This window comes from Rhinopithecus roxellana, chromosome 7, assembly GCF_007565055.1.
Source record: "Rhinopithecus roxellana isolate Shanxi Qingling chromosome 7, ASM756505v1, whole genome shotgun sequence".
NCBI lineage: Eukaryota > Metazoa > Chordata > Mammalia > Primates > Cercopithecidae > Rhinopithecus > Rhinopithecus roxellana.
In genome coordinates, this window is record NC_044555.1 from 85,513,216 (window position 1) to 85,533,491 (window position 20,276).

The 20,276-nt window shown below is 40.9% G+C and overlaps 1 protein-coding gene across 5 annotated transcripts in view; it reads right to left on the reverse strand.

Moving 5' to 3' along the window:
* Nucleotides 1-20,276, reverse strand: part of SH3KBP1 (SH3 domain containing kinase binding protein 1) — a 370,029-nt gene that overhangs the window by 159,974 nt on the left and 189,779 nt on the right. For all 5 annotated transcript variants that reach the window (XM_010389057.2, XM_010389053.2, XM_010389055.2 and 2 more), the window contains 2 exons: nucleotides 13,660-13,789; nucleotides 1,344-1,549 (listed from right to left, as the gene is read on the reverse strand). In XM_010389057.2, coding sequence (XP_010387359.1) covers nucleotides 1,344-1,549; nucleotides 13,660-13,789 — 336 coding nt within the window. The remainder of the gene's footprint in view (nucleotides 1-1,343; nucleotides 1,550-13,659; nucleotides 13,790-20,276) is intronic.

Below are 20,276 nucleotides of genomic sequence, written 5' to 3' on the forward strand. Positions count from 1 at the left end.
AACCACTTGAATAAAATGAAGAAAAACTGCATCCATTGTTCCTTTCCAACATGGGGACTTGCTCTTTTGTAAATGTTTACAGGAATCTTTATGTGACCATATGAAACAGAAGTGAGCTCAAGAGCTGGGACACTAGTTTTCAGATCTTGAAAAATATCATATATTGATTGCTGAAAGGAACAATGCTGGCTGAAAGAAACTTCAACATTGAAAAAAAAAGAGTTTAAATGAAACAGTTTTTAATTTCTAGGTATCTGCCCTTTCCGCCTGACTCATCTCTAGAGGGATTTAGTGTTCGAAAAGTTTCCTTTTCAGATTCTGTTTCTAATGCATGATGACACTGGGCAAGGTTGCTGAGGGTGGGTAGAGGGGTGGATGTCCTACAGCTGCAGAAGATGATGCAACCTTTAAAATATTATCCCACCAAAAACAAACAAACAAACAAACACACTTAAAAGTCACCCATAAACCTGAATTAGAGAGGTTGCCAATACCCCATTCCCCAAATCTGCTGGTACAGACGTCAAAGCAAACATTTCAGCAGTAGATCGAATTAACAAACATGCCTTAAGCACAGCACAAGCGTAGCTTATTATAATCTGGAAAATTCCACGGTATTTATCAACTCCTAAGCAAGGCTACAATGCTTAGAAGTATACCACAGTAGACGTCATCGGCAGCCACAAGCGGGAGGGCTCTGGGTGTGTTGCTGTGGTAACCACGTACTCAGCAGCAACATGCTGCCTGCCTCTTGCTAGCCCAGAACCAGAGGCAGAAGCAAACAGCCAGCTTCCTGAAGGGAACAACCCAGGGAGTCACAGCACAGGCCATCTCCATCATTCACACCCACAGGAGACTTCCTTTAAACAGTCTGAGATTATCTCCAACTAACTCTTAGAGAAAAGGTGCACAATTCCTTCACTCTAGTGCAGAACCACAGTCAGCACACCCAAGTACAAAGCACTAGAGAAATGTACAAGGAGAGGAGAGAGACTGGCCAGTGTCTGAAAAGTGTCAGGGTCATGCATTTAGGTGGGTCCAGGAATGAGGGGTTTTTCTGGGAAGCAGATAGAGAAGTGCTGGTCCATTTGAAAAGTCATCCTGAGAAACATTCCCTAGAGAGATCAGCAAGAAAGAAAGCAGCAAACTAGAGCATGGGCCTTTTGAGGGAAGTCGTTCCCACATAGAGGGAGAGCTAAAAAAAAGGAGACAGGACAAACAGCTAGTACATGAGGACATGGAAATCCTAAAAGAGGAATTGGAAGCTTCCGGCACCAAACCCCACAACATACTTTTGGATATTCCACATTATGTTGAAATCAAATAGAAACTGTCGAACATACCTTTTCCACCGGAAGAAAGTCATTTTCTACTTCAATTGACCTTGGTCTTAGTTTGATTGGCTTGTCTTTGAAAATGTCTCCAAAGCCCACTCCCTTAACTTTCTTGGGCTGGATTGCTGCAGTTGCCACTGTCCCGTTGGCACCTTCAGACTTGGTGCTGCTTGAGTCACCCCCATCACTCTCAGAGCCTGTGGTTTCCCTTAAACCTGTCAAGAGGGGGAATGGGGAGAGAAAGAGCTCAGAAATAGCCAGAGCCCTGAAGAAGAACTTCACAACCGGCCAGGAACCACCTCTAAAAGTGTGACTGGACACAGGATAACTTGCACTAGGCTTTTGTCTTCAGTATGTTGAGTAGTTTGACTGGCTCTGAGTTTTGTTTGATCTCCCCATTCCTTACTTTTAATTTTAAGATGTGAATCAAAACAACTTTTCAGCAAATCTAATTCCAAAGCAGAGATCTTCGTACATGTGAAATTCACCCCTCTTTAGCCGGGAGCCTAGTTTTGATCCAAATTTGTTTTGCCATAGCCTGTGCAATAGCAACCCTTCCCACCCACCTTGTCGCCTCCCCACCCAGTCAGTACCACATACTGTACCTCCAATCTCTATGACTCATGTCAATTAGCAATTAGCAATGAAAGTAACATTTCCTAAAGGGAAACTGTAAAGCTAAAAGCCATTTAAACAAATTAGCAATTAAAGAAACCACACAAAATTATAACTGCCAAAGAATTAAATCTTTTTGGATGGCTTCACAAGGAATAAATGCATGCAGACATATTTCTCTAGGAAAGCATTAAACCAAACTTGACATTAAGATGGTTTCACTAGCAAGATGATCAGGTTTGTTAAAGGGGGAAAGGAAGCTGTCCTCCCAGAGGCCAGAATCCCCCAAACCTACAGCCCTTCTTCTCTCCTTTAAACACCATTGTTTTCCCAAAGCTGAATACCTTTCCAAAGAAGAACATTGGGGACATGATACTCTTTCTCTGACCTTCTGTGGTATGTGTTTGGGAGTCATAAAATAGTTATCAGCAAGACAACATGGACACTTACCTCCCCAGATTCTTTTTTTCCCATGCTCTGCCCATAATCATGTTCCTAAAAGGAAGAGCCTATTTGTGTCTACTTAATTTTTGGATGTACATTCTTCCTTTGATGGTCAGTATATCAATTATGCCATAAAAGGGCAGGATTCAAAGAATATTTTATGGAATACTAAACTCTATCATTAATGTGTCTCTGAAAGCCTCTAGAGGTGTAGAATAGCTCCTGAACATTTACTACATAAGTCCTGATCATAACCATGCCCTTGAAACGAAAGTACGCCATCAAATGTTGTTCTCTATTAGCCAATTGTGCATTATCTTCCTACAGGTAAGGTGGCCTCCTAGTCCATAAGAATGATACACCAAATACTTGCTCACATAAAATCTCATAAAATGTTGAAGTCATTCAAATAAGGAAGTCTCAGTGCAGGAAGAAACTGTTAAATGAGAACAGACAAAATATAGAAAGGTCATTATAAACTGCTAACACGTTTCAGAATCAAATCCTTAAAACAATGGTTTTGTTTGTTGTTGCTGCTGTTTTCCATAAAATGGTATTTTTAAGCCAAAAGGTGGGGGAGGAGAAAGATCCCCCATGTACATTTTAATTAACTGAAAACCAGCATTTGTGAGCAAGAACACAGGACCGAATGAGGAACAGCCCACAACAAGGGGGTCGGCTGCAATTCACAGGACAGGATTAGAGTGTGTAAACATCAAGAACCCTCCCTCCATTAGCTATCCATTTGTGTGTTTATCTGTTCATTGCTTTTGCAAATATCCCTGCTGGAGATACAATTTTGGAGTCTAAATATTGTATCACTTCCCCCTCAACATGTTCTCATTTTGCCTTATGGATTCTTTCTATGTGATAAATGACTTGTATATTCCTTTCTGGCTTGGAAAGAGCCATTAGAGGGTGAAATAACGAAACCATTAGTGGAAAGAAACCATCACCACCCCCGTCCCTCAGCACGCTCCTCCCATCACCACCAGAAGGCAGCAGGGCAGACAGATTAGGGCAAGTCTATTTTAGTTTTCCAAAGAGAAGAATTTGAAGGGTTCTTCTATCATTCACCATTAGCTAGAACCATAATATTTTCAGCCACTGCCATCCTCATTTCACTGAGCTTCTGGTTTTGGGGATTTACTGTCTTCTGGGCTCATCTTAAAATGTTTATACTAATCACTGTGAGAAATACTCTACGTTACACAGGGAGAGGTTGCACAGTCATTCAACCACACAAGCATGGCCTGGGAAGGAAACACACGGCAGATTTTTCTTCCAGAACTTCTGGAAGGCTGGTTCTATCACTTCTAAGTGTATAAATTAAACATCTAACTATCTGTGCTGGTAAAAAATAATTCAAAATCTAGTTCCTTCCCTTTAGAGGGAAAGAAAGGTGACTTTTCATTTTCATGTTCATTTGGTGATATATCTTTTAGTGACTCATGCCCGTCATGCACGTTATCCCATAAAATGTCCCCATGTCAGGCCCAGAATGCCAGGTGACACTCTTGGGTTGTGCAACCCAGAGTGTGGACTGTGGATAGGGGTTGGTTCATGAAGGGCTCATTACAGGTAGGCAGTGGTGAGAGAACTACAGAAAGTATGGTGACTGGGGCGATGCTTTAGTGTTTTAACAGTGTGCACTGGTGTAACTTCCAGACATGTGGCTGGTGGTGGAGTCATCTAAATGAACAGGGCACAGAGCAATCTAGGTGCTGTCAAAATCCCACGGTGAGGCACAGGCGGCACACTGCATGTGTAGTGAGGTCATGTGCAGTAGGGCCAGGCACCTTCCCATGGTGGAGTGGTAAGGAGAATAAACTTGACCCCAGTTTGTGAAGCATGGCTCTGGTGTTCATGTCTGAACTCTCTCTCTCATCATATCCATGCATATATGTATGTATGCATATATGTAAATGCACACTAAGGTGGATGCTTTTCCTTCAAGGTGAAAAAAAAGAAGAAAGCCTCCTCAATTTTGTTTCTGAAAGTCCTTTAACTGTCCAATTTTGTGGAATGTACCCAGTCTTCCAGCATTGATCAGTTGAGATCCATGAGACATTTTTATCTATTTTCAATTTAACACTCACATGGATAGAGCTCACTGTGTGGCAAGAACTGTTCTAAGGGTATCTCATTCATCTCCTTCCCCTCAACTTTTGGCAGCCTTATTTCACAACACAAAAGGCTCCACATTGGTCCTGCCAAAAAAAGTCTGCCATGTGGTGATTGGCTGAGTGAGCAAAGCAAAATGCCATTTCTGGCATGAACTTTCATGCCAAATTCTTACTTCTTTGAACCACACAATGACAAAATGCTTTATTGGTTTCCAATGACCCACTCAGAAAAAGCAATAACCATGAGAGGTTGACATCTCTGCAGGAAGCCATCTTACACCACCCCAGAAGCCCAGAGATACTGGTACAAATACATATGCCATGACAAATGCTACTGCTCCTTTGTTTGCACGTACGGTTCATGCACGCATATCACATACATGATAGACGCAGAAAGCAAACAAAAGCGCCAGGGGCTGGTGCTGGGAATGCTTCTTAGCACACACCAAGGAGATGGCACTTATCTCAGACAAATAAGTCCATGTCCTTGGGTTAGAAATTCGCACAGACACTTGGCATAAGCATGAGCAGCTCAGGAAAGGGCAGCTGCATCAAAAAACACAAGTACCCAGATCTTATCTTTACAATTGCCTTCTGCTGTTAAGGTCACTCACTGTAATAGCGTCTGTGGCCCTCCGTCTTTCCCGGTGCAGCTCGGTACAGAATTGTCCCTTCAAAGGTAGTCTTTCCTGACAGTGAATGAGAGAAGAGAAGGGGAGAGAAAAACAAGAGAGCGGGGAGGAGGGAGCAAATGATGGCAAAAGAAGGAAGAGGAAGAGTCTTTAACTGAACTTGCCTTCAATGAATCTGCCGTAAGAGCTTCACCCACAAAATTAAGTAGAGACCATTAAGCAGGATTTAAGAATTTTACAGAATGAGCCCAAAGTCCCCATGCAACCAGTATGGCATGAGCACCCAAAAATTGGGGCTTGCCTCTGCAAATGACTGGCATGTACATTATGCCCAGTTTAAACCTGTAAGCCATTTCAACATTGTAACTTAAAGAATAGGAAAACTTCAATTAATGAGAGGGAATCCAATCAAATGGACTCCTTAATTAACTCAATTGTACAGCACAAGCTTCTCTTTGGAGACTACGACCCATGCATAATACAGATTTAGACACATCATCCTTTATCTTCTACCCCTAGAGACCTACATGATAAAAACGAATATTCATGTCCCCAAGATTCTAAACAAGACACAGAATTCTCTTTAAAAGATCTGTCACCCTCCGTACCTTTAAGCAAGAAAATGTATTAATATACTGGAGAGCGGGGGTTCACCACTAAGGTTTGAAACCAACAGTGGCATCCATATAAACATATGGGGTTTTCTGCTTAACACCAAGGACACCAGAAAACCCTATTTCTCAAAACATCTTAATTGGGATTCTGTTGTGTCAGTCATGAAACTGTACTTAAGCATGAGGACATAGGACTCACCCAGTGTCAAATGTCAAATTATCTTTTTTTGCTGTTACAAGTTTATTGTAACAGAGATTATCAATTGCATAAGGCTGAACCCTTGGCTAGAGCCCAAATACCTCTGGAACCATGAGCAACTAACTATACAGAATACACACATACTGCCCTGGTTTGACTGTACTTCAGCCCACCCCCCCCCCACCCTCCCACACCCACCCATACACACACCCACATACATGCACACACACAAAGGCCCTACAGAGAGTACCACCGACAGGCAAAATGATTTGCTAAAGGCAAACTCAATTAATAAACATATTACTTTAAATTATCTGAGAAATAAATTATATTATGGCTTGTTAATTAAATATTCAAACTGGAGGCCAGTCATACAGCTTCCTAATAAGTCTGGAGGATGAAAAAGCTAGGCTACATTTACAGAGAAGCAGGAAGTAGAACTAAGTGAAGGGAGAGAGCAACTTGTCTCACTTCTTAGAAACATTCCATGTTAAAATGGAAAACCCAAGAGAAACCACACTGTCAGCTTCTGGGCCTTGGCCCTCCCCATATAGGAAAGGAATTGTGAATGATCAGACCAACAACTTAAATGGGATCAGGTATTTCCAATTTCCGTGTCCTACAGCCATGGTGGTACACCCTTGTTTTGAAATGCGCCCTTTTTGACAGATGCATTCTATCCAATTAAAGCAAAAACTTAGGCATTCAAATCACTGGCTGTGTAAGAATAATCTGAAGACTAACAAAGTTTCAAATGTTCTTGCTAGACGTGAAGCTCTTGAGGACTTTGATGACAAAAGTGGAGCAAGTAACAGTGGCTAGTTTTTATTTGGGCAATTTTTTATTCTGCTTAACTTCAATCATTAAGTCACCATTAGTCCTCAGAACACAGCTGTTTTGTGAGCTAGGCCCTCTAAAAGTTAACAGCAGCAGTCCTCTCAAGTGTCAGAAAAAAAGGAAGTGTAAGAATTTTTAAAAGGCAATATTTCGATAATGTTCCTCCAAGTACACTAGAACTTCCATGTGTTCTTCCCCAAGACCAAGTCTGAGAGTCACTGAGGTAGACCATGGCTGTGATGTCTCTGAATGGTCAAGCCTTTCTGCAAAGTCTCTCTGTGCACTGGCAGCAAGGCAATTTGAGATGTAGTCTGGGCTGGGGCTGGGTGAGGACACATAGGTGTCCCATGTGAACAGCAAAAGACGCAGCCAACTGGAAAGGTTATGAATATGAGTAATGTTGATCTTATTGGGGGAAATAGTATACTGTCACTGTTAAATATTAGTACTTGAAGGCAGTAAACACTATAAAAGGGAAGAGTTTTAAAATTTACACACAAAACCATACACTTACGCTAGCATCTAATTTTGCCTGAAACTATGACATCAATTTGCTCATCATTCTTCATTGCTAATAGAACATCATACTCCAAACAAATACCATCTAATATTAAAAAGAAAAAAAGTCTAATGATGCCACAGAGTGGGATTTGTCAGACTGGCTTTCATTTTTATACACAAGGGACGTTGAGCAATCCATTTCTTACAGCTAATGAAACACAATTATTTCTGCATCATGGCAGTGGTTTGCTATACATTTTGTAAAACCATCTTTTTTTTTTCTCTTTTTTTTGAGACAGGGTCTTGCTCTGTCACCCAGGCTCGAGTGCAATGGCACAATCATAGTTCACTGCAGCCTTGACCTCTTGGGTTCAAGCGATCCTCCTGCCTCAGCCTCCTGAGTAATGGGACCACAGGCAGATGCCACCATACCTAGCTAATTTCTATTTTTTGTAGACATGAGGTTTCACTATGTTCCCTAGGCCAGTCTCAAACTCCTGGGTTCAAGTGATCCTCCCACCTCAGCCTCCCAAAGTGCTGGGATTACAGGTGTGAGCCACCACACCTGGCCTTCATCTTCATCTTTGTCTTAGCCTGACAAGCCACTAAAGTATCAGAACCTCAACTTTTTAAATAAGGAATTAGGAAAATGAGAAATTCAATACCAACAGAAAACTCATGGTTATTAATGGTTACAGAAAGAAAATGCAAACTTTCTCCCTCTGAAGATTGTGGGAAATAACTGAAAATGTTTCTGTAGCTATAGAATTAAAAAACAGGGACATTTTTAGTTTTACAACTATTATTTGAAAGCAAATAATATCAAAGGATATGAAAAACAGAAAAGACACATTTATGTCTTAAATGTAAGGCAAAATATATATGAAATTGAAATTGGACAGCAGTCATATCTGGATTTGCCACTGCACATTATTTAGTCAACAGTAAAATGTGCAAAATTGTAACTGAAAAGGCAATTAACTAATCATGATCTGTGACAAGAAGAAGAAGAAATAAGCTAAACTGTACTCAGGCTTGAAATTTGTCAGATGACCTGTGAAAAGGTAAACTATTTGTGTAATGGAGGCAGCACCAGAATGTGTATGGAAGGCTTGCATGTCATTTTCTCCCCATCACTCAGAAGCCTGGGAGCTAATTTCACTGGGCTTCAGTGTTCTCATCTGACACTGAGTTAAATAATATCTAAATTCCTTTCCACCTTAACGTCATAAGATTCTGCTACACTATTAGCACAACCACTTGACTGTTTTGATTTTTAAAAACCTAATTTACTAAACACTTTTTTGGACTACTGATCTGTTACACGGGAGCCCATTTTATTATTTTTTTTAAATTTCTGATTGAAACCTCTTTGCAAGCCCTAATGAGTAACTAGGTTTGGGGGACAATTATTAATGGCTGCTAACACTCAAAAAGTAGGATGGCCAGACATTATGAGCCTCCAAGTGGATTATCCATTACCACCTAGGTGGCAGGTTTGCGATATATATTATATATATATCTCCTGAATCTAATCAAGTCCCTAGATCTAATGATTAATTTATAGGAATACAGATTTAATGGCACAACAGAGATGAAATCGGCAAAAGCCACACTGTGAGAAACTAATGGAAAAAGGGGCTCAGTTGCTTTAGCAAAAAAAATACAAGAAAAAAAAGGAGATATGAAGGAGAAATCTATAGATTCAAATAGATTTGAGACATACTAACTGCTATGTATGTACTTTATTTGGATACAGACTCAAATGAATGGTAATAAAGAAGACTTTAGGGGAAAGTGAACAGTGACCATGTGTTTAATTATTCTAAGGAATTGCCGTAATTGTGTGTGAGAGAGATAAATGGTATTTTAAGACACTCTTTTATTGATGCATGTTAAAATATTTATGAATGAAGTTATATAATATTTGGGGTTTGCCTTCAAGATAATATGGACAAAGCCTGTGGAGGGCTATAATTTTAACAAATTGGCCAAAGGTTGATAATTGCTGAAGCTGAGTGATAGGTACACAGAGGTTCATTAGACTATTCTTATTTTTGTATATGTTAGACATTTTCAATAATAAAAAAGTTTATAAGAATTTTTTTTGAAAAATTACCTTTAAGGTTTCATAAGTTCTGAAAATGGTAAAGATGTTTTCAAATTTAAATATGCCGCAAAAAGTTTCTGCTACTACGTAACTATAAATTTTCCTCTCTGAGATAAAATGGATAAAATATCCACCAACACAATCATTGCAATTCTTTGATAGACTAGATTACCCTAAACAAAGATCTAAGAAAGTTTAGAGACTTTCATTACCAACTACCATATGTAAAAATACATCAGAATAAGAGAAAAGCAAGTTCAAAAGACTTTCACCTGTCATTCAAAAATAAAAATGCCTCCTTATAGTAAAAGGGGATTCAATAAGCATTTATTAAACACCTACCATGTGTCAAGCAGTCTTGGCACACTCCCTTATAAATATAATGCCAATGTTTCTTCTATCACATTCATCTACTGGTACACAAAATTCAACTCAATAACTACCTCAAATACTTTCTGGAAGTAGAAATGTGAAGAATGCAAATACCAAATAAACATGTGCACATACAGAAGTAGGGGTGTATATGTGTGTGTCAGAAACAAAGAGATATATGTGCATTCACTGTACACATGGTTCATATTCAGATACAGATTTTATCATTCTTAGAAAAACCTTACCCTAATGTGTGGTAGCATTTAAATTAAGAGGATTTGCATACAATGTCACTATGATCTCTAAAAATTACCAGTATAGCACAAACATTAGAAATTTAACTTACTCCCATATCTGTGTATTAATTAAGCAATCTCTGTGAAAAATGAACTGTAATTTGTGAAGAGTATTAGTGGGTTGGCCTAACAAAGACCTAGATTAAGTACATTTTATCTCATACCAGAGTAAAAAGTTAGATGTCTTTTGTGTATGAACCACATTTTGTCTTTTATGGTTTCATGACAAAAGTAATATGCATGTACTATAATTATAAAAAGATGTTATCACTGGGGGAAACTGGGTGAAGGGTACAAGGGATCTCTGTACAGTTTTGTATTTATTGTTGTAACTTTCTGTGAAGCTATATTTCAAAACAAAAAGGTTTTGGTTTTTGTTTTAAGTAAAGCACATCAAAACTACTAACACCATTATCTGGGAATGGAGAATAAGTAGGTCCCTTTTAAAACCAAAGGCTCTACTTAGAGAAATCCTACCAGTACATATAATTTCTGTATGTGATCTGATCCAATTACAGAAATCTTAACATAGTCACACACTAAAGCAAATTCAGGGTGTAAGTGGCCACTGGATATATATATTTTTTAAATAGTCTCTCTCTGTAGCCCAGGCTGGAATACAGTCGTGTGATCATGGCTCACTGCAACCTCTGCCTTCCGGGTTCAAGCACTTCTCATGCCTCAGCCTCCTGAGTAGCTGGGATTACAGGTATGTGCTAGCATGCCCGGCTAATTTTTGTTTTTTTGTTTTTGTTTTTAGTAGAGACAGGGTTTCACCATGATGGCCAAGCTGGTCTCAAACTCCTGGGCTCAAGCTATCCACCTGTCTTGGCCTCCCAAAGTGCTGGGATTATAGGCATGAGCCACCATGCCTGGCCTGCTACTGGAAATTCTGTCAGAACACTGAGAGATACTATTTCTCTCTTTCAGGGAATTACTTCAAGTTAGCAAGCTATTCATTATCCTCACATCTGTTCCTCTATGAAGCCCCACATCCCCATGGGACTGGCGTCTTTGTGCCCCACTCTTCTTCAGATGCTTACTTTGCAGAGCACCTGGACACTTTGCTGAACTTGGGTTTGCATGTCTGCTTTCTGCAGTGTGCACTTACTGAAAGCAGGGACCCTGTCTGATTTGTCTCTGTATATCGTCAGTGCCTTGGACAGTGTTTTAGTAACAACAGGGTGTCAATAAAGATTGAATGAATGAAGAACAGAAGGAAGAAGGCAGGAAGGAGAGAAAGAAGCATGGATAGATAGATGGATATGGACCAACGGATGGAGAGATGGGCCCTCTTTCCCTTAACTGCATATACAGGAAGATTACAAAAACCATGTACCCTTTATCAGAAGCAGCCATCCTTGTTAGGAGACCATGCCTCTCCGGGGATTCAAAATCCCCTCAACAATGGCAACTAAACATGGCTGCTGAAACTATTGGGCTCTCCTGGTCTTGAAATGGAAGGCTTTTAATTGAGTAACTGTGTGTGGGGAACAGTCTCTAGAAGAGAAAATGCCCCTTCTGAACAGGTGATGACATAATGCTAAATGGGAAGACCATTCCACCCAACCTCCTAATCCTCTGTACCAGGAATTCCAGCACCATATACCTTTAACTGATGGGTCAGGCAAGGTGAGCTGTCCCTATTACTGACTTGGAATGAGAGAAACCAATTTGTTTCAACAGTTCTAAAGATATAAGAGGCATTACTCCCCTGATCTTCCAGTTCTGAGAGCATAGCTAAGATGGCAGGACACCAAGATGTCAAGACTTTTCCTAAGAAGTTGTCTAATACTTCCCCAGATCTCCTCCTCTGCATCAGTAGAGGAACTCCAAAGTAATTTCCAAATGCGGTCACAATGCTTCAGCCAACACACTATCAATCAGTATGCAAGCAGCCTCCAAGCAACTGATACTAACTGGTTATGTCTCAACAGTTATCTTGACTAACAATGAGAGCTACCATTTAGTATGGGTCTGCTGTGGAGCAAGGTGGTTTATGTACATTATTGCTATTGGACCTTGTAATGAATTTATTCATGGAAATAATGTTATAATGACCCAATTTGGTCCTTCCTCCAAAAAATCCCATTTAATCCACAATGTCCCTAACATAGAGTACTGTTATTATTGGACCTAATTACCAGGTACAATAGTTATTCCAGAGTACAAAAGAAGACACCAGGGCAGCTAGAATTCTAATATGGACTTTGAAAGCAATAGTACCTTCCACTAATGTGGGATCAAGGACACCTTCTCCCCTCCCAGTAGTACTCATCAGCTGGGCCATGTTAATAGGAATCCTCCTGCCCTGAGCCAGAGAAGGCAACAGGAGCTCCAAGACACCTCGTTTGCCCCTCAACCCCTTCCAAACCTTCCTACCATAGACTCTAGGATGGAATGGGGTTCAGGGGTAGGAGGGTCCCGGGCTTTGGCAGTGGAGGGAAGGAGCACTGCTGAAGCCACTGGGTAACCAGCAAGTGCTGCTGTTTCTGCGTATGTCAGGCTACATCATCCAGAGCTGCTGAGACACCAAGTGAAGGAAGTCGCCTGAGCACTTCTCTGGAAATGGCGTTACCTCCAAATCAGACATTTGTCTAATCATACTACTGGTTAAATAAAAGAGACACAAACTAACACGAGAACACCACTCAAGTCAGGTTTTTCCAAATGAAAAAGGAAGACATTTAAGAATGATTTGGGCAGGACTAAGCTACCCTCCTCTTGTCAGAAAGGAAATTCTGCAACCCCAGGTAGTGCTGCACAGTTGAGCCTCCTACAACATTCATGCCCATGACCTTGGCTCAAGACGGCACAAGAGATACACAGACGCCCACAGTTGGGTTAGTGACTGGGAGAACAAAGTTTCCCGGTCCTGACCTTTTGCTCCGTGAGCTGGAAAGGGCAGCAGAGAAGCTGGAGGGAGACCTTCAGGCCCTGGAGAAAGAAAGACCTGAAGTTCGTTGTCACCATCGCAGAAGGACACACATGCTCACCACCCAAGGTGGGACCTGGACTCTCAGTTGTCTTGACCTACTTTTAAGGGGATTGACATGCACTCATCTTGTCATAGCACTTTACTTCTCACCATCACTGATTTTTTTTTTTTTTTTTTTTTTGTAATTTCTCCAAGTCCCTCAAGGGATGCTGAGAAATACTGACAATCCCATTTGGTTCATTTTTTAAATAATTATGAACTTACAGTAAGCAATTATGAACTTACAGTAAGCAACACTCTAGAAGTAAGCAACACTCTAGAAGTATATGGAGTATACTTCTAGAGTATATAAGTATATGGAGGCACAGCAACATGGGCCACCCATGAGACAGTATTACCAGGGCATGAAGGCTGGCAGTTACCTATCCAGAGACATACAGAATCACTATGAATCACTATGAAGGTCACCCTTCATAGTGATCAACTTCCTAAACCACAGTGGGTTAAGGTAGTATAACCAAAAAAATACTCGTGAGCGTTTACCATAGCCTCTCGGCATAGGATACAGAACAGAAGGGAGGCTGGAGCACAGCCTGCCAGTCCCCCGCCCCTCTCCTGCTTGGTAGGGTGGACTTCCTTACTTGACTTGGATAGCTGCTCATCCTGGGAAATGCCAAGTTCATCCGACTCCCCTGACAGCTCCTTGATGAAGTTGGAAGGAAACATTCCAGTCTTCCCATTGAGAACACCTTCCCACCATCCTTCCTCTACCTGCAGAGATACAAACAAAAGAGCAGAGATGCAAGGGTCAGGTTAGACATGGTGGTTTCCAATTTTGCTCCCATCTGTATGGTGTAGCATGCAGAGCCCGCACAGTGAGACTAGATGGCTTTAAAGTTAACAGGGAACAAGAAAACAGACCACATAGAGCCTTGAGATTCAGGCTAAAGAAGGGGGTGTTTACCTGGGGTCCATAAATGCAAACAGACAAAATTAATACTTCATTTTCATTGGCCTCTAACTGAAATTTGGCATCTGCTTTGGTTATGAATGTAGGGTAGGTAACACATCAATATTAGAAGGACCTGTGACTCATCACCAAACAAACCACAGATATTTTCATATCACATCATAGATGCTATGGGTATCTCAAAATATCTTTTGTGCTCATTGCTGCTTTGAAATGGTGATAGTTATTACACCTACTGGGAGACCTTTGCTATTTAGTCTATTAATAAGGATACCTATAGATTACTATATCAAAATTTGGTTTTAAAATAATTTGATAACTATTTCAATATCAATTATTCCCTTTATAATCCTATGTGTTTTATTTTATGCATTTAAAACCATTATCTAAAAACTGAGAATGGTTTCCCCAGACTACCAAACTAATTAAACAGCTTAAAAAATATAGTTAAGAATTTATCTGTAGGCTAATAACTCAATCAGAAAGTATAAGAGCTTCCTGTACATTTCTGAAGGGTTCTAGATTACGCTAAGATGAACTGAAAGTGGGTAGGGAGGTAGGAAGGGTAGCGAGACTATGATATCTGGGTAAGCAGTGAAGGCTGAATTGGGGGAGCAGTGAGAATGGATGAGGCAGATTTGGATTAGGGGCCCTTTGAGGTCTGAGCTGGCCTTGAGTGATCAACTAGCAGGGATGGGTGACAGAAGGATAAAAAAATTGTGCCTGGATTTTGCAATAGAGCCACTAGTAGAATAGCAGAAGTCAGAAGAGCAAACTGGCTTCTTGGAGGAAAATAAGGGCAGTTTGAAAACAAGCAAGTATCAAGTTACAAGCAGTATAGTGGGGTATAATACAACCTTTGAAATTGTTTTACCATGTGCACGTACAGACAGTCTCCAATTTACAATAGGTCGACTTAGGATTTTTGACTTTATGATGGTGCAAAAGTGATATGCATTCAGTAGGAACCATACTTCAAATTTTGAATTTTGATCTTTTCCTAGACTAGCAATAGGTAGTACAATACTTCTATAATGCTGGGCAGCGGCAGCAAACCTCAGCTCCCAGTAAGCCATGTGATCATGAGGGTAAACAACCGACACTCTTCAGTATGCTGTGTTGCCAAATGATTTTGCCCAACTATAGGCTAATGGAAGTGTTGTGAACACATTTAAGGTAGGCTAGGCTAAGCTACGCTGTTTGGTAGGTTAGGTGTATTAAATACATTTTCAACTTATGATATTTTCAACTTATGATGGTTTATTGGGACATAATCCCATTGTAAGTTGAGGAACGTCTGTATTACCAATCCAAATTAATAAATACAATTTAAAAGCTAAAATAATTTAAACAAAAAAGAAAAAGAAACTTTGAGTCAAAAGTCCAGCTCAAATTTTGTCTGTCCTGAAACTTAGCAGTTGTGTGACTTTATTTAAATTTGTCCTACCAAAATGAACCCCGTTTTATTCCCATCTGCACGATGGGAATAATTAACACACTTCACAGTTGTCATCTTTAGGACAGCATCTCAATCTGTGTTAGAGGTATATATGCATTACTAATCTTCACTAGGGGCTGCAGGACATAGAACTGTATAGGACATGTCCTTAGTTTTCCTCAAGAGGTGAATACTCTACCAAGATAGAAAGGTGTGACTAAACATTAGCAATGCAAGGTAAATAGATGAGAAAAGACCATGACTTAGCACACATTAAACTTGTTACACAAAGTTGAGCTCACTGAGATCTGGGGTGCTAAAGGAAGGCTTTGAGAAAAAAGAAATCAAAATTAAGGTAGGCTTTTCGAAGAAGAAATGGCAGCCATACTTAGGGGACAGGTGTGTATGAGAAAGGGGGCTGCTGATGGAGCCTGTGGAATGGAGATAACCTGAACGATATGTTTAAGCATTTATAAGGAAACTTGTGCGATACAGACTCCCAGAGTGGCAATTACATTTGCACGATCACAAAATCTTCGGGAGAGAATCCAGATGACGGCATCCATGCACAACTGTCCCAACGACTATTTGATACCAAATCGTGGCATTTCACAGCATTTCCACTGAAATCATTCCATGTTTCTATGCCAATTCAACTGACACATATTATTTTTTCAAGGAGTTTTTTATAGGCTTAGATGGTTAGGAAGATTCACCATGAGTCTCAGTATCAATCATCACAGGATTTGTACAGCGGAGTCCTTTGTGCTGGTACTGAATAAGAAACCAGAAAATGACCCTCTCTCTCCCAGGAGTCACAGGGCAGGAGGGGAAAATCAAGGGCACAAACCACAAATGAGCAGTCCCTGGCATAATCCCCAACAGCACGGGGTAGTTGGGCCAATTCCAACCCACTTAGTTCGAAGATGTCTGGAACATTCCTATTCCTAGTAATAAGTGGCTCCTGCCCAAGATCCCTGAGGGAAGCCATCCTGATGTGTAGGAAAAACAGGCTGTCTGCTGGGAAAAGAGACATATCTTCACCTCACCACACCCCCAGATGCCTGTATGACTGTCAAAAGCACAGTCTGAGAGGAGTGGCCTATGGGAAAATGGCAGAGGTCTATCATTAGCCACACAGTAAGTGGAGGGGCAGACAATAAAACCACTGCTCATCGCCTGGGCACACACTTCCCATCACAGGCGCACCATGGGCAAGATGCTCATTTCTCTGTGAGCTGGAGTCCTTCATGAGGATGGTGGGGGTGGCCCCAGTACCAGTGAGAGTCGTTCAGTACTATTTCCTTCTATAACCAGGCCAACTATTTTGGTCTCGAGACTGAGGCTGGAGACAGGAGAAAAATGATACCTCACACTATCCCTCTTCAGAGATATTCTAGTTCAACTTCCTGCATAAAGATGAGGACATGGCCGGGCGCGGTGGCTCAAGCCTGTAATCCCAGCACTTTGGGAGGCCGAGACGGGCGGATCACGAGGTCAGGAGTTCGAGACCATCCTGGCTAACACGGTGAAACCCCGTCTCTACTAAAAAATACAAAAAGCTAGCCGGGCGAGGTGGCGGGCGCCTGTAGTCCCAGCTACTCGGGAGGCTGAGGCAGGAGAATGGCGTAAACCCGGGAGGCGGAGCTTGCAGTGAGCTGAGATCTGGCCACTGCACTCCAGCCTGGGCGACACAGCGAGACTCCGTCTCAAAAAAAAAAAAAAAAAGATGAGGACATGGACACTGCCATGTGATTTCTTTCATTCATTCATTCATTCATTCATTCATTCATTCACTCATTCTAAGAGTAAAGCACAGTGCCTCACACATTGAATGAATGAATGAACGAATGAATGGCAAGGACATTATTGGGAAAAATCCTCCATGGGGGCCTACAGAGCCCTGATTTCCCCCACAGAAAAAGGTTTCCTTCCTGTGAGAAGCAAAAGGAACTGAGAGATCCTAACTATATTCGCCACTGTTCTTAACTAGGTACTGCCACACCCAGGTCTGTGTGGTCCTCCCAATTCCACCAATTCCACCAATATTTAGTGAGCACCTATCTTGCACTGCCCCAGTACCTGGGGACAGATTCATTGCTGAACAAAACAGATAAAGACTCCATCCCTGAGAAGTTTCCAACAAGAGAGAGGAAGTTACAGAGCCTGAATGCCCCATGCCCCCGCTTAGAAATCAAGCTTACTTATGTTTGCATTTCTATAGTTAAGAAAAGAAAGAAATGCATCTCTTTGTCTCTTTGTAAGAAAGTAGGGATTATGAATACCACAGCAAGGGCTTATAACTTCCACCCCAAAGAAAGGACAATAACAAAAGGGGCAGATGCCCATCTTCTCCCTTCCCCACTCATAAACAGTCTTCTACAGGCCTTGGCTCTAGGCTGAGAACAAATCCCACCTGTCTTCCTCTATGACCAACCCAGCCAGCTCTGGAGCCCTCTGATTAGTTTCGCCTCTTCTAGAACTTCATATAAATGCCCTAAGATACAATTTCACTGTGCCCCAAGAGTGAATCTCATCTTTGGCCCAGAGCTGGAAGCAGAGCAGCTTACACCTGGTAGTGTTTGAGAACGACAGAATAAAACCACTTCAACAGTTTCTATCTGAGGGCCTTGCAATTTTCATGTCTTTACAATCAACAGTATCTAAGTGCTTTCAGGGTCCAAGGAAGCAGTTTTTAAATCTTAGCCCTGTTGGAGATTGGGCAAACACCTGGGTGAACTTCAATACTCCCATCCCCACCCCTTCTTGCACCCCATTTGTAAGGCATTAAAGAAGTCTGTGACTGAAAAGATAGCATGCTACCTGTGAGTACTTGGCTATTCAGACCAGTTCCTATTTATCACCCCTGAAGTTTTACCTGTCAACTGGACTAAGAAGGGGAACAGAGGCTTTACCAGGTCTACAGTCTACCCAAGGGCACAAGTAGCAAGACAGAAAAAATTCATCTAAGGACGACTATAGCTTTTTTTCATCCAATGAATACTTTGATACCCAAACCCCAGTCAGAAGCACACTGGAGGGGTGGGTTTGAGGGAAGCCTGGGGTTAGGTGGATGCACACAGGCAAATGAAGTCAGCTTCATTGTTTCAAGAGCTGTTTTACCATTCTTCCCATAAAAGAAAAGTGACACATCAAAGTCTAAGGAAAGGCCCACACCTTAACGTTGCTAAAATTTTCCTCAAATTTTTTTCAGAAGTAACTGAATGAAAATTGTAATACTGTTCCTTTCTCTTAGTTGTGAAAGGCAGGGAAAGGTGTTTTGAGAATTTTTAAAGCACTAGAAAAATGTTAAGATAGCTTTTAAAGCTTTTTTAAAATTGAAGTATAATTTACATAAATGCACAGAACTTAACAATACAAGCTGATTAGTTTTGATAAACGCCCATTCTAGCCAACGCCTCTGTTAACATTCAGAGCATTTTCATCACTCCAGAAAGTTCCCTGTGCCCCTTCCTAGTCAATCCACCTCCAAGCAATCATTAATCTGATTTCTATCACCTTTGATTCATTTTACTTCTTCTAAAACTTCATATAAATGTGCTGAGACATAATTTTAACTTTTAAAATATTGCTGAAAATACAAACTGTTTCTGGTAAACATGTTTTTCTATCAGTAGAATTGGTGAAAAAAAGTATATCTTTAAGGGGGGCATTTCCTGAAGACATAAACACCTACATTATTTTCAATTTCAGAGGATATGAGAAAGCTGGCTATGCCAAATATAAACAAGCATTATCTAGGTCCTAAATGGCTGGACCAATGTTTTCCCCCAATTCCTGTGTAGTTCATTGTATGATTACCTCTTTCTGGCTGGGCCAGAACATTCCATTCACGTAGGGAAGTTGATTTTCATTCCCTCCCCCTCACTTTTCTGAGAACAAGGCTATTCTACATGAGAGGGGGCCCTCGAAGAGAAATCTGTAGAGTAACTGGAAGGGAAGTCATTTAAGAAAACATATACAATTTATATTTAAGACTTAGGCCAACTGCCCAACAAGACAGAGCAACATCCATGATTTTTCATCAGAGTGGAAAGGGTTTCTGGTAGAGCTTTTGGAAACTTCCTTCAGCAGTGCTTGATAATCTTATCCTTCAAAAACAGCCACAGGTCCCCAAATTCCTGAGTCCAATGCTAAGGTCTTTCTATCATTCCAATTAAAAAATACGAATAAATGGTAACACAAGCCAGCAAGATAACCTTTCTGATGAATCAAGATCCTCAAGTTTTCTCCCATCACTATTTCCAGGTGAGAAAATGGTTATGGGGATATATTCACCTGGGAAATCCCTAGATTAGGAATCTTTAAACAGGTGCTCCTTTGAAAGTTCAGTGTGGCCAGCACTATAACTTTGATCTCAACCCCATTTCATTGCATCCACCAGCCCCTGCTTTCTATAACCTATACCTGTCCCAAAGGTTCACAGGTCCTCCCCTACTGCAGAGCAAGGCTCTACTAACACCAGGTCCTCCTTCCTCCAGCACCTAACACAAATACCACTCACCATTTGCATGTTCAGTTGAAACCTCATCTATTCTACAAAGCATCTTCTTCACCTTCTGTGACTACTCCTATTTTTATATTCCTCTCTCATTCGTCAATGCCATCATTTGCCACTTTGGTAACATCTTGGGTTGATAGTTACCTTAACTGTGTATATCTTGCCCTCCCTCACTAGACTGAACATGTTTCAAGGGACAGGCTCTATTCAATCAATCTCCGAATCTCAGTAAACACAGTTTCTCTCAGAGTGTAAGCACTGAAATATTTGATAAATCCCACAGCTATGCAAATCTATTATAAATACCTTTAAATTTGCAAATATGTTA